The sequence below is a fragment of the Corvus cornix genome, chromosome 2, assembly GCF_000738735.6.
Source record: "Corvus cornix cornix isolate S_Up_H32 chromosome 2, ASM73873v5, whole genome shotgun sequence".
Taxonomy (NCBI): Eukaryota; Metazoa; Chordata; class Aves; order Passeriformes; family Corvidae; genus Corvus; species Corvus cornix.
In genome coordinates this window covers 22,671,677-22,685,852 of record NC_046333.1, presented here as the reverse complement: position 1 = coordinate 22,685,852, position 14,176 = coordinate 22,671,677, and the positions used below count along the sequence as shown (strand labels likewise).

General features: G+C 41.3%; 1 protein-coding gene across 1 annotated transcript in view; it reads left to right on the top strand.

The window, feature by feature from the left end:
- Positions 1-14,176, top strand: part of ITGA9 (integrin subunit alpha 9) — a 240,159-nt gene that overhangs the window by 195,276 nt on the left and 30,707 nt on the right. The window contains 1 exon segment of the mRNA XM_039548705.1: positions 8,996-9,115. Within this exon segment, the coding sequence (XP_039404639.1) occupies positions 8,996-9,115 (120 nt within the window).

Here is a 14,176-nt window from a genome sequence, read left to right as displayed (position 1 = left end):
GACTTTGTCAGAAACTTCAGTAGAGAATTTGTAAGGGAGATGCAAAAGTGTATGTAAGTATCTCTAAGTTGGGTAGTATGCTGTCTTTGAAATTAACCATTTTTTACAAAATATGCATTTGTGCAATTCTCAGAAATAATTTCTCTGGATTTGGATTGATTTTATGTGATTTGTAATTATATGTTTTTTGGCTGGGGTTACAATAGGCTGTTTGAGCTCTCATATTAGTTGAATCACATGAAGGTTATCAGAGTTTTGATTTGGCTCTGTGATGACAGTGGTATTAACATACATATATATTGTCTGAAACTGGTGTTGTATTTTCAGGAGGCATACTTTATTTTCTTCATCATATGAGTTCCCATGAAGGTTTGGCTCTCTTCTCTGTATGTGAGCAAAACCAACAATAAGCTCCATAAGAACACAACAGTCAAATACCAGATCCAAGAGTCCACATTTTCTGCTCACTGCTTGTGTGCAGAAAGAGGAGGAGTTCTCTTAGGGAGCAAAAGGACTGCCTTTGGAAGTGTGGAAGGAAGAATTAGCTGGATTTTACTACAACAAAACTAGCCAAATGCCTCTGTGTCCTCCTGTATTGAAAGTGAGGGAATGCAAAGCTGACTGCATGAAAAGGCAAGCCCAGATAAAATGTATGCAGGTGCTGCAACACAGTAACCTGTAAAGCTTAAGGCTGTTGTATAGCTGTCTGGTGCTGTCTACTAAGCACAGGTATGCTCCATCAAGCCTTTGAACCATTCCTGCCTTCTGGATAGAGTACACTATTCTTTTATTTTCAGCTCAGTCACTGCAGGTTCAGTGCATATTCACAGTAATCCAAAATGTTACTGTATCCCCTATCTATCTATGCCCAAAATTGTTACTGTGTCTTTAAGACCCCTGAAGTTGGAAACTGGAATGGGGAGGTGGTGCCCAGGGCTTTTAAAAGTTGGGACACTCAGACATATCTCTCTCTTCCTGTTTGGCTTGCCTCTTGGCCTTTTCTTGCCTCTACTCACAATGGTAGCAAGTGGAGAATCTGCATTTTGCAATCAGAAACTGTTTCAGAGTGAATTTTGCAACACCTGTGGACAACACTAAGCCGGAGCTGGTCTGGTGCCAGGCCACTGCACGTCAGTGCTGAGAGTCTGTTCTTTCCTTCTCTCCTCTTCCCATTGGAGTAGGGACCCAAGGCAGCACACAAAAACTGGCGGAGTCCAGCAGGTGTCAGGAAGCAGCAGCAAGCAGCAACACTGATCCCATACATGCCAGCAATTCCTGTCTGCCACTAGAACTGCTTTGTAAGCTCCTACCTTCATGGGAAGGTTTGCTGCCTTTTTCCCTTTGTCTGTAGAGCCACACACTCAGCTGTGGCAGCCGCTATCCTAGGATGGGTCACTCTGCCATTTCAAGTTTCTCCTCGTCTCTGGTGGGGGTCTGTGAGATTTAGCAATTTTGTATCTAGTGATTATTTACTGGTTTCTTTGGCCTGTTGCTGTTTTGCTTGCTAGGAAACTGATATTTTTTCACTTATATCTACTATAAGTAGAAAGGGATTGGTTTAAAATGAACAGGGAGAACTCATTGTAGAGTGTTCCCATTAAACTGTCTTAAACCAAGACAATGCAACACAGGCAAGTGGCTGTCCTCCATGGATTTTTTCTGCTCAGAATTTAGGTATGTTTATGTTTGCAATGATAATATATTTGGGGGAAAAACAATAGCAAAAAAAACCTTACAAAAAGTAAGTTTACAGTTGTGAAGACTTGGAAGGTGTCTTTATATGCATATCTATATGCAAAGATATTTAAATGTAAATTCATGAACCTAAGCTTTAACTGTCTGCCTGCAGCATGGGGGACTCCTGACTTTGGCCTGTTCTCCATGTCTGTGTTGGAAGGAGCAGCCTGTGGAGCTGGACAGTGTTCGTGATGTACCAGCTGTTTTTTTAATGCATACAGTAATACCTCTTCCACTCAGCAATCCATCACCACCCTCTCATTTTTTGATACACTCAGCATTTTAAGGCACCAATTCTCTCCAGCTTAGTTTTTTGATGCTTGGCTGGAGCTTTCTCCAGTAGCTTTGCAGCCTCCTTACCAGTGAATGATTTGATGTCTTATTGTTTTCATCATGTTAAGTTATTGTGGTGGTCAGCAGCTGGCCTGAAGGCCTCACAATAATAATTAATCCCATTTTATAACTCCCTGTTTTATAACTGAAATAATTAAGATATAACTGAAATTATAGGAGTACCCTGATGGGTAGGTTATGCAATCTGACCAGTGTGGACTGTTGGAGAGCAGGCCCAGGCCGCTGGGGACACAAACAGCTATTGGCTGGTTGGCTGGGTGGCAACTGGTTCAGCCCATAGGGTTCGACTGCACGGACCTTCAACTCTATATAAGTAAAGGAGGACTCAATAAAAGTGGGCTGCTGTGCATGAACCCAATGTGTCTTGTCACTTGTCTGTCTCCAAAACTGTGACATTAAGTTATTCATTTTATTGTTTTACCTTTCCATTTGCTACTAGAACATTCCTTTTATAGATTTTCTTGTCTTTACACTGCAGTCTGTCAGGTAGAAACATACACCTGGGTAAAGGAATACAATACACAATAACAATAAAATACAGTTAATTTCCCAGGGATAGAGACAAGCAGGTTGCAAGGAAATCTCAGGTTTGTATTTTTTAAGACAACACTGCTTTTCTTAGTATATGTAAATAAATTAATATATATAAAAGGGATGCATATGCATATATGTTCAGACATATAGGAGAATGGTGTCTTTACTGCTTTAGTCCTCCCAAGCATAACAGTACTTGAATGGAAAAGTCAACCAGCAGTGCAGTGTGGTTTGAAAGACCAGAAATAATCTAGGTGATAATACAGAAATAAAACAGCATTTTTTTATAAGCCCATGCCTTCCATGGCACTGTGGCTCATGATGCAAATGCATAAAATTCATTTAATACACATAAACAAAAAGAAAAGAAAAATTTTCAATTTGTATTCTGAATAAGCTTTTGCTGAAGTATGTTTCTTTTCTTTCTGAGTACCAGTGCAGTAGCATATATCTCTTCTGCAAAGGGCTTTGACAGAGTATTTACTTTCATAAATTCCTACTCTTATTGCTAATTCTTAACTTCTTGCCTACATGCTTTACTGAAATAAGGTGTTTCAAAACTTCTTAAAAAAAAAGTTCTGTTTCTTCTTAATTTGTTAACCAAGATATAGCTGTCGGGATATAGCAAGTGTTTGGCACAGGTAGAAGATGAGCTGGTAGGTGCTCTTGTATGCCTGGGTTTGACATTGCAAAAATCAGTGGCTGGGTGGAAATCTCAGTTATTTTCCAGAAGGGCAGTTACACTGTGTAAAACCTTATTGAGGTGTGAGCTACAAAAAGCTAAATGGCAAACTGCACTGTCTCCTGGGCTTCCCCTCTTTCAAATCCTGCATGTACAGTGCAAAATGCAAAAGAAAAACATGAATATAAAAATCCTCATATGTCATCAAGACAATGATGTTTTTCATGGTTTTTCCCTGGCATTTTATCAGTCTGAAAACAAACATCTCATCCACTCTGTATTTTGTAACTGTTGCATGTGCTTTCTGTGAACCAGCTGCTGCCCCTACTGGGATATTTTGACAACCCCACAGCCCTTATCTTCGGCATCAGTTACTCTTATCACTCCTGTCTTCTCTATAGGTCAGGGCTGTGGGAAGTGTGCTGAGCTGGGGGCTGCCTTGTGCTCCGCAACCTGTTAGCCACCCTGAAGAGTCTGTGCTGCTGGGGTGGAAAGGATAGGGAATTCAAGGTTTGCCCAAGAATGGCTTTCAGAGACTGCACAATGGCCAGTGGGTCAAGCAGCAGGTGGCAGATGGTGTGCTTCTGTTTAGTACCAATTACCCTCTGCTTGCTTCCCTGGCATCCTGCCACTGACTGTATTGCCTTCTTTCTTATACTCCAGATATGCAACATACACTGACTGTCTGTTCAGTCTGATTTGATTTGGGTTTGGCTTGGGTTTTTCGTTGTTGGTACCTTCTTTACCAAAACTCATTGCACTTACTGTGTATTAATGCAGGCAGATTTTGAGGACTTAAGACAGCTAGGGATATTAACATGCACAACATCCCTGCTCCTCTCCAAACCACAAAGCCATGAATGTGTTTTTTTAATGAATGTGTGTTGATTCCAGACTGGTAGAAGAAACCAGATAGATAAGAAGATGTTGCTCCACCCTGTTAGCTCAAGCTGTGACTGCAAAAGCTACAGCCAGGGTCTTCTAGGCAGTGTGCTTCAGACCTGAAATGTGAAGCTCTTGCTATGGAGATTATGTATGATTTCATCTCTGCAGCTATTTCTGGCTCTGTCTTTTGGCAGGATGAAGTACATAACAGTCTATTGTGCTGGAGATTGTGATATGTTAACATTTGCTCTCTGAGTAGTGAAGGCACCCACCTACTTTTGCATCCAGAGACAGCTTGAAAGGTCTCTTCAGTAAAGTTGGCAATACTTAAAATGTAAGGAGTTTGGGTTTTTAGAGTCAGAAAAGAAAATAACATTAATGTCTTGTTATCTAAGAAAAAGTCATCACACTATAAGATGGATGCTAACCTTAGCATCTATGAAAACTGGATTGCCACATCAGCTCATCCCTCCAATCTGCTTGGAAATACAAGTAAGGCAGAAGATCTATGTTTGATCTCTGTTTGGTGTTTCCCTTACACTGGCTGTGAGGGACAGTCTGCTGCTTAGAAAGCTCTCTGTTCAACAAAATATCTTTAAAAGTCTAACAAGGCTTTGTGCTAGTATCTGAAATGCTAAAATTATTCTTTTTCTTGGTTGAATAACTGGTCCATGTTAGACAGCTGTTTTGAATCTTGTGATACTAGTTATCAGAATATGTTTGGATAATGCTAAATATGTAGAGCTGTAGTTCATGTTTATTTGCTATGTTTTCAAGTCTCGTTATCATGACACCAAAGCAAGGCCATTCATGGTCATCTTTGAAAGGTTGTGGTGATCAGGAGAGGTGCCTGAGAACTATCACCCTGGTCCTGAAAAAGAGCAAGGAGGACCGAGGGAACTATCAGCCAGTCAGCTTCACGTCAATCCCTGGAAAGATGATGGAGTACCTCATTCTGGAGGCCATCTCTATCCACATGGATGACAAGAAGGGGATCAGAAGTAGTCAGCATGGATTCACTAAAGGCAAATAATGCCTGACCAACCTGATGGCCTTCCATGATGAGACAACTACCTGGATGGATGAGGGGAGAGCAGTGTATTGCCTACCTCAACTTCAACAAGGCTTTTGACACTGCCTCTCACAATATCCTCATAGGCAACGTCAGGAAGCGTGGACTGGATTAATGGCCAGTAAGGTGGATTGAGAACTGGTTGAACAACAGATACCAGAGTGTTATAGTGGCACAACATCTAATCAGAGGCCTGTCACTAGTGGTGTCCACTAAGGTTAAGTACTGGGTCCAGTATTGTTTAACTTGTTCATCGGTGACTTGGGGGAAGGGGCAGCAAGTTCACTGATGACACAAAGCTGGGAGCAGTGGCTGATACCTCAGAGGGCTGTGAAGCCCTTCAAAAAGACCTCAAGTGTTTGGAGAGATGGGTAGAAAAGAAGGGTCTGAAGTTCAACAAAGGTAATTGCAGGGTCCTGTGCCTGGGGAAGAATAACCCCCTGCACCAGTACAGGCTGGGGGCCAAACTGCTGGAAAGCAGCTCTGTGGAGAAGGACCTGTGGGGTCCTGGTGGACAACAAACTGTCCCTGAGCCAGCAGTGTGCCCTTGTGGTCAAGGTGGCCAATGATATCCTCAGGTACATTAAGAAAAAGCATTGCCAGCACGTGGAGAGAGGTTGGTCCTGACCCTCTACTCAGCACTGGTGAGGCCACATCTGGAGTGCTGTGTCCAGTTCTGGGCTCTTCAGGACAAGAGTGATGTGGAGCTCCTGAAGCAGGTCCGGTGGAGGGCAACAGAGGTGATTAAGAGAACGGAACATCTTTCTTATGAGGAAAGGCCAAGAGAGTTGGGCCTGTTCAGTCTCAAGAAGAGATGAGTGAGGGGAGCCCTCATCAATGTATACAAATATCTGATGTCAAGAGGATGGAACCAGGCTCTTCTTGGTGCTGCCAAGCAATAGGGCAAGAGAAAACAGGAAGAGACTGATGCACAAGAAGTTCCAACTGAGTATCAGTACTGTGCAGGTGACCGAGCAATGGAACTGATTGACCAGAGTTTGTGGAGTCTCCCTCACTGGAGATATTCCAGAACTATCTGGATGCAATTCCGTGCAATGTGCTCTAGAATGACCCTGCTTGAGCAGGGAGGTTGGACCAGATGACCCACTGTGATCCCTTTCAACCTTACCCATTCTGTGATTCTGTGAAATGCCTGATAACATCTCATCAATAGAGAAAAGCAGTGCATATAAATGGGCTATATTCAAAATCTTCCTCCAGAAAATCTGTGATCTTAATCAGTGTTAAATTAACTTGTGAAACTGAGATGAAGGATGTCTAAGTACTCCTTTATTGGAACACTGCGACAAAATATAGTGACCCCCTTTCTCTCATCTGTGCCTGTAATTTTAGTGGCTGTTTGCTAAGGCTACATATGCTTATGGAAACAGAGAAATGTTTGATAGGCTGTCCTTGTCCCATCTCCCACTCAAAGAAGAGCTGTTGCCTGCACTCACTCAGGATCCCCATGGTTTTCTCTGAGGCTTGGAAATCTGCACAGTTGGAGAACCTAAGACATGTCTGGCCCCTGTACCAGTGCTGCCGTCTCCTTCCTTTTGCAGCCTTTTCTTGAATGCCCACCTTCAAGATTCATAGAAGTTGCATGGTATTGCATTGCATTTGCTGTCTCATAAATTAAGCTGTTTGAACAGGGTTAGCAGTAAGTGAATGTATTTTATGGGTTTTTCATTGGCCTTTTATCTTGGGATTGCAAAATTCTATGTGACTTTAACTCGTGGATTTTCACCTACTTTCAACAGTTAATTTCTTTAAAAAACTGATTTAACAATTCATATCTACAAAATGGTTTTGGCATTTTTAAGCAAAGATGGTGAAAGTGGTTTGTGAAGGAGGGAGGAAAACCAGCTACCTTGTCTTGCAAAACAAAGCCAGATAAAGCAAAAGCATTACCTTTAAAAAAAAAGCCTGCTACCTCTCTGCATTGGCTGGATATTAAATTGCAAAATTTAACATAGAAATAGCCCTCACTAAGGAGAGCTGTTTTTGAGTTTTCCGCTGAGGAACTAGTTTTGACTGAAAAAAGAGACTGAAAATTCACATAGAATGTATTAATAATATAATTTGCTCCCATTGTCTTCTTGAGACAGATGGCGGGAAGGCTCTTTGTTGTCTGTATTTCCCTGTCATACATGCTGTAGAAAAAGAGAGAACAGCTCCCAGCATTTCCAGAAGAACCCATGACTGCATGCGTCCTTGCCTCTTTCACACAATGTGTCTCGTAAAGCACAGCAGGGACGATTTGTATTTAATAGGGATGTATGAGTTGTCCAGTTTTTTGGGGGGAAAAAATAGTTAACAAGCTGTCTTAGTTTGAAAGACAAATATCTGCCAAGGAAGGTGGAAACATTCCTGGAATGGAAAGATGACCCCTCCCTCCAAATTATTGTGACTTCAAAAATTACAGGGCTTCCAGGCAAGAATATGGGAAAAGGAATAACAGTTCTTTACTAGAATATATATATGTAACAAGACAGAACAAACAACAACGACGACGATAAAAAACTCCCCAATAACAGACTTTTGCCACCCGTTAAGCCATTTCCCCTTCGGTGTAGTTACGACCACATCAGCAGGGGGCGCTGTTGGCTCACGTTGAGGCAGAGAAGGTGCAGTACCTCCCTTGCAGCTTCAGGGGGCGCTCAGATGCAAGAGCAGGACCTCCCTGGTGGTGATGGCAGCTCAGAGGAGGGAGAGGGAAGAAGGATCGACTCCCCCAGGCACTTATGCAAGTGGTGATCCATCTTTAGTACCACTAATTGCATGCTGGGAAGGAAGGCAGGGCTTTATCACAATGTCACACTATCGTATAGAGAAGAGGTCCGGCGGGGGCAGCTTCAGCTTCAGGTGGCTCGCCACGCAGTGGCTCTGAGGAGGGGAGGGAAGGAACAACTCCCCCAGGCACCCACGTGGACTGTGCTGGTCTCTCTCAGTGCTGGCAGCTGGCGAAGTCTCAGTCAATGGAGCAGCCAGGACTCTCTTTCTCTCTTGCAAGCAACGGACTTACAAGCAGGTGGCAGGCAGAGCTCCATGGCAGTGTTGAAACCGCTGTGCAGGAGAGGCCCTAGGTGAAAAAAACCCCAGGAGGAAAAGGCTACTCCCACCCAGCTAAGAAACTCCAAACCCCTGTTCCCCTCCCCAAAACAATTTCAACAGCATATCAGGGTGCTTGGCTACTTCTTTTGTTCCTTAATCGCTGTCTATTTACCTAGAAAGCCACCCCCAGCATTTTCCTGACAACAAATGGGAAGAAATTCATTTGAGAAAACCTAACCCTCAGCACAAGTTCATCATGAATGTTTCATGTGAACCATCAGGGGGTTTGGCAGGGCCAGAAGATGATGAGAAAGACAAGCCATGCAAGATGTCACGCCAGCCAATCTAAGGGATGGAGTTTTTCATGCAAAACTTTGTGCACATTTGATGGCCCAGTACCTGAACAAGCTCAGTGTTGGGGGTTGGCAGGGTAAGTGTTATGCTGGAGAGGAGGCTGATATTCTTTGGATCCAACACATGACTACTCAAAACTCCCTTGAAAGCTTTAAATTCTTTGGGAAAAATTGATGGAAAGCACTAAGTTAAGGCGGCATTCCCTATTTGACAGATGAAGTATGATCAGTGAGGCCACCATACCATGTGTTTAATAAGATAAGTACAAGAGAAGACAATACAACTTCCAATTATAAAAAAATCTTTTTCTAATTGCTTTGTAGGTGGTCTTTGAGGCTTTACACAATCTGGAGCCTCGTGGGTATGTTGTCGGATGGATCATTGCCATCAGTTTGTTGGTGGGAATTCTCATCTTCCTATTGCTGGCTGTGCTCTTATGGAAGGTAAGGTAACAGATGCAACATAATGCCAAAGCTAATCCCAGGGGAAAAAAGCTTAAATTTATCCTCGTATTTAACATCCATTTTCTTTAGGAACTGAATAATTGTCTATCCCATTACAGAAGTCATTAATCAGCAAAACCAATTTCATATACAAGCTTTTGTGAGAGACTCATGATGTAGAGAAGAAGTGAAAAAGTGGGGGTTTTTAGAGCCTGGTTATTAGAAGTTGAAACCTCTGATAACCATTTCAGGACAATGGAAGGTCTCTCTTAGAAATCTACTGTTATATTACACTTAGATACTTTGCATTTCTATGTTCTTATGATGACTGAGGTTCACTGATTTCAGTAGAATTTCCTGAAAATCAGGCCAGCTTGCTTGACCAGCAAAGAGATTGGGTGCATGTCTAGCAAAAACTACTTGGTAGCTACTTTCCAAGAGGTAGATGCCCTTGGGAGAGGAGTATCCAGCAATAAATTCTTCAGATCCCTCAGACAAAGAGTTCCCGATCAGTAAAATGCCTTAACAGAGCAAGAAGCATCTCGACCTGTTAAAAGACAGCCTTCACACTGTCTCTGATAAGGCACAATTCTTTTACCCAGGGACTGCTATAGGGTAAAACTGGGCTGATGCTAACACTTGCCAGCAGCCATCTGGTGTGGTAAATATGAAGGGTAAGGAACTTCAAGTGTTTTCGTTTTTCATTTCCCTGTTACCAATCCATAAACTTAAAAGACCACAGTCAAGGTCAGGGACTGTCTTAGAGAGAACTAAATCTCAAATGCAGAATGGGAACAAGTCCAGCATTATTTTGCTTCCCATGGCAGACATCCAGCAGCCTGACTTGCACTGTTTAGCAGCATGTGTGCTGCAGGCTCTCCTAGCTGGCTGTTCTGAGACTGGAGGTCACAGCCCCAATGTGCTGCAAAACGACATATTGCTGCAGGCTGTGAAGCTATAAAATGGATTTAGAAACCTAAAACTAGCCATGCAATTCTTATTTTAAATTATATAGATGTGTGTATAATTGGTTTATAGATTATACACTACATCATATAATATATAAATTTTATATGGGTTATAGATTTAAAGTATTTTTATAATCAGTTTTGAAGATTTTTAAGCACTGACTGGCCAGTTTCATTTGGAAAACAATGTCTGACCACAGTCTAGAATATCTCATAACTTCTGTTTCTCTGGCATTTGGGAAATACTTCTGCTTTCTGTGTCAGAAATAGTAAAAAAAAAAAAAAAATCTGTGCAATTAAGACTGAAGAATAACCATGAGAATGGAAAAATGTGAGATTGGAAGAGGCCCAGGGTTTATGTCTCAATGACACACAGTTTTGATAAAGGAGTTACTGCTGCTGATACCTATATGACTGATTTCATATTACTCATTTCATATCATAAAAAGGCATAAGATGAACTGTTTGAAAATGTGCAAGATAAGAGGAATATCACCCTGTGAGTCTTCAGGTAAAACTTGCACAAGTTCAGTTCTTGGTCTCCACTGGAGTTAATACAGTCCTTTGCTTCCTGGGTTAATCTCAATACTTTGAGCTCTTTTAAATTTTATAGGGATCATTTGGTACATGTGAAGCAACTGCCATTTTGTTGCATGAAAGCTTTGAGAGAAATTCCAACTAACAGGAACAAATAGCTATAACTGGGGTTACATAGCTGTTTTTGCATGCATATGTGCTGAGGCAAAGGAAGTTGAGAGGCCTTGCCCAGAGTCAGAGATGACAGTCAGGCTTTGCCAGATGAGTTCCAGTACTTTATCCACAGATTTGCATGATTAATAAAGTATCCAGTAATTTAAGGTTTTGTTTTAGAGAAAAGTTATTAAAACTGTGTAGCTGCTATCAGCCAGTATTTTAATTTATCTTAGTTTGAAGCATAAATATCTATAACTTATACTTTGCACTCCCTAGTTACTGTATTTATTAAAATTATGGCAGTATTAAAGTTGAGATAAAACTGATATGGGAAAGTTGCAGTCCTACAGAGGAATCTTGTCTGATTGTAAATATTTTTTAGACAAAATTGGCCAAGTACATCCTACAGTCATTCCTAAATTTTGTGTGTGAAGAAGTAAAAAAAAAAAATCCCAACATTATATTAGAATTTAGTTTTTAAATGTGGAATGAAAGAACAGATTTTAATTAGATGGAGATTTGGATATTTTAGAACCGCCAGTGAGAACAAGAATTTACCCGACTTTTAGGACTAGATTACAAAATAAATCATATGTTTATTAAGAAATTAATTAGAGCTAAACTGTGGTGCTGGAAGGCAGCTGTTTACACAGAAAAGAGTAGGAGCTGGAGCAAATTCATTGTAACAGAACTGAGCACTGGCCTTAGTGCAGAGTGTGCTGGCCACGTCTGTGTCTCAGCCCAATGTGGAAAGTACACTCTTGCTGTGTGCACGACTACGCCACAAGTGGCGCAACACAATGGACAAATCCTCAAACATGCTGATGTTTTGCAAATGGAGTGAACAGTTCCTTAAAGTTGTAGAAGAATACTAGAATACATGTAAGTATTTCACATTACACACTGCTAGAATTAATAGCATTAGCAGGAGTGAGACTTCAGGGACATTCCAGCACAAAATTCTATTTTGAATCAGAATAAGTTTACTGTGCATCGTACTAAGAAGAGTATGGTAATTATTTTATTAATTATTTGTAGATCTAAAATTGCACAGTTTAGGGGGTTCATGTCAATGGAAGTGATGTTAAATGTTTGGTTGTTTCTCTTCAAATAAAAGCTTATTTATTCATGTGCAAGATCACAGCCATGTTTATACACACATAAAAAGCTTTTTAGCTTTGAGCTTGATCAGTTTTTAAGTGGCTTTGCTTCTCTGTTTATTTTCATATTTAATGTAGACGTTGTGCATCCTCTGGTTTAAGTGCATACAGATTCAGAGGGGGTGAGCAACTTTTCCCTGCCTTCCACAAGATACCATGCATAAGGCACACTGACAAGGATTCCCCCATTTTTGCCTATTTTGTTGGACAACCCAACTTGTGGATTTTTATATCTTGTTCATCTATTCTGGGTAACTTTGTATAGGCATCTGTGGGGACATCCTCTCATACTTGCCAAATTCTCTGCAGCATAGCTCACTCTCCACACTCATGCCTCACCTGTGGTTGCCTATGTGCAGGAGGAGCAGGAAGAGCAGGAGGAGCTCTCATGCTGTTGCCCACAGCAATACATTTTGCTTTTTTATGTGGAGATTGGCATATACCCCTTTGGTGGCCTCCAGATGCTTGTGGAAAATGGAGCAGAAGAGGAGGTTGCTTTTCTTCAGGCCAGCTACCCACATGTTAGACAGGCCTGTAGTTTCACAAGCGCTGGCAAAAATTCAGGAGGGAAAGGCAGTGATGGCTGGTTTATTTTGGTGAGTGCTGTCCTGCTTCCCTCAGGTGTCAGGACTGCAGCAGCAATATGTGAGGACAAAGTCTCCTTCAGGCATAGTGTATTTATGCACATGTAGACCAGGTATACACCTTGCAAATGCAAAACTGAAGCATGATATATTCTAACACAATAAATATTCTATTAATGATAGTGCTTTACAATGTTTTGGACTGAAATTTCTACTTTGAACTGGCTTGAGTTGTGAAATGAATTATTTAATCCATATCATTTTAGATTAAGTGCACAGAAAAAAAAGTTATCAAAGAGGGAATGTGTAAGTGAGCACCAGGCTGGACATTTGGGGAGCTGAGTGATCCGTGGAGCCAGTTGTGGAAGTGATTTTCAAAACAAAGATTTTATATTCATTTACATTCATTGCAGCAACATTATTTTCTTTCTCTGTGGTATATTTAACACAAGAAATGGACTTTTATCAAAATTTATTTATCTTGACATTAAGCATCTCTCTGAGCTGAGCCTGTCCCTGTGGTATCCAAGCTCTGACTTGTCTAGCATTGCTTTCTGGATTCCTGGGTCAAAGAATTTATCTCTAGGTGTCCCTTATGTAGTAAGAACCTCTTCTTTGTGGGTTTTTGAGAGGATTGTAGAGAGGAGGGCAAGGAGAGTAATACCCACATACGTTGTTTTTTGACTAGCCAGAGGGTAGGTACCTGCTCTTCAGTGTTAGCTACACAGTACAGTTTTGCCTTTTGTCTTAAAATGAGAGTTTGAAGACTTTTTTTTTAGTTTTTAGGAGAAATAACTTGTGACTGCACAAGTGTCTTTGAAAGAACACTTGTATTCCCCTACACGGAGTAGTTGCCATTGCCTCACATATTGTTTCAGCACTCAGAAGATATCTGAAGCTAACCAAGGCTAAAGCTAACTTGAAATTCATCTATGTACAAAACCAAAAAAGCTTTTCCCTTTTTGAAAGGAGACGCTTTCTCTTACCTAGGGCCTCAAACATTAAGTATTTTTAAATGGTCCAAAACATACAGCTCATCATGTTCCAGTGAAAGAAAAAAAATACTCGTAAACTCTCCACCTAATCTTTGCCAGTGGTTGCTGTGTATACTGTGTTACAAGCCCCAAACCATTTTCTCTCCCTTTCATTTACAGCTCAGGTGGCAGTGTGTAACTACTGTTTCCTGAGCAGTCGTCATACCAAAACCCCCTTTCCTGGTGGCCAGGTTTTGGAGTAGTAGATCTGCAATGAAATAAAAGTGATTTTAAAAAATACCACATAAACAAAACAACACCACACTTTCCTCCCGAGGTGTGTATGGAAATACAGTTACAGCACAAAACCTCTTCGGGTTTCAGTGTAGGGGAGTAGTGTGGCTGTTATACATACATGCACAGACACACACATGCATATATATACATAATCATAGAATCAAGGTTGAAGAAGACCTCCAAGATCATTGAGTCCAACCTTTGACCAATCACTACCTTGTCAACTAGACCAATGGCACCAAGTGCCACATCCAGTCGTTTCTTCAACACTACCAGAGATAGTGACTCTACCACTTCCCTGAGCAGCCCATTCCAGTGCTTAACCACTGTTTCAGTATCCAACCAAAACCTCCCCTGGCACAGCTTGAGGCCTTTTCCTCTCATC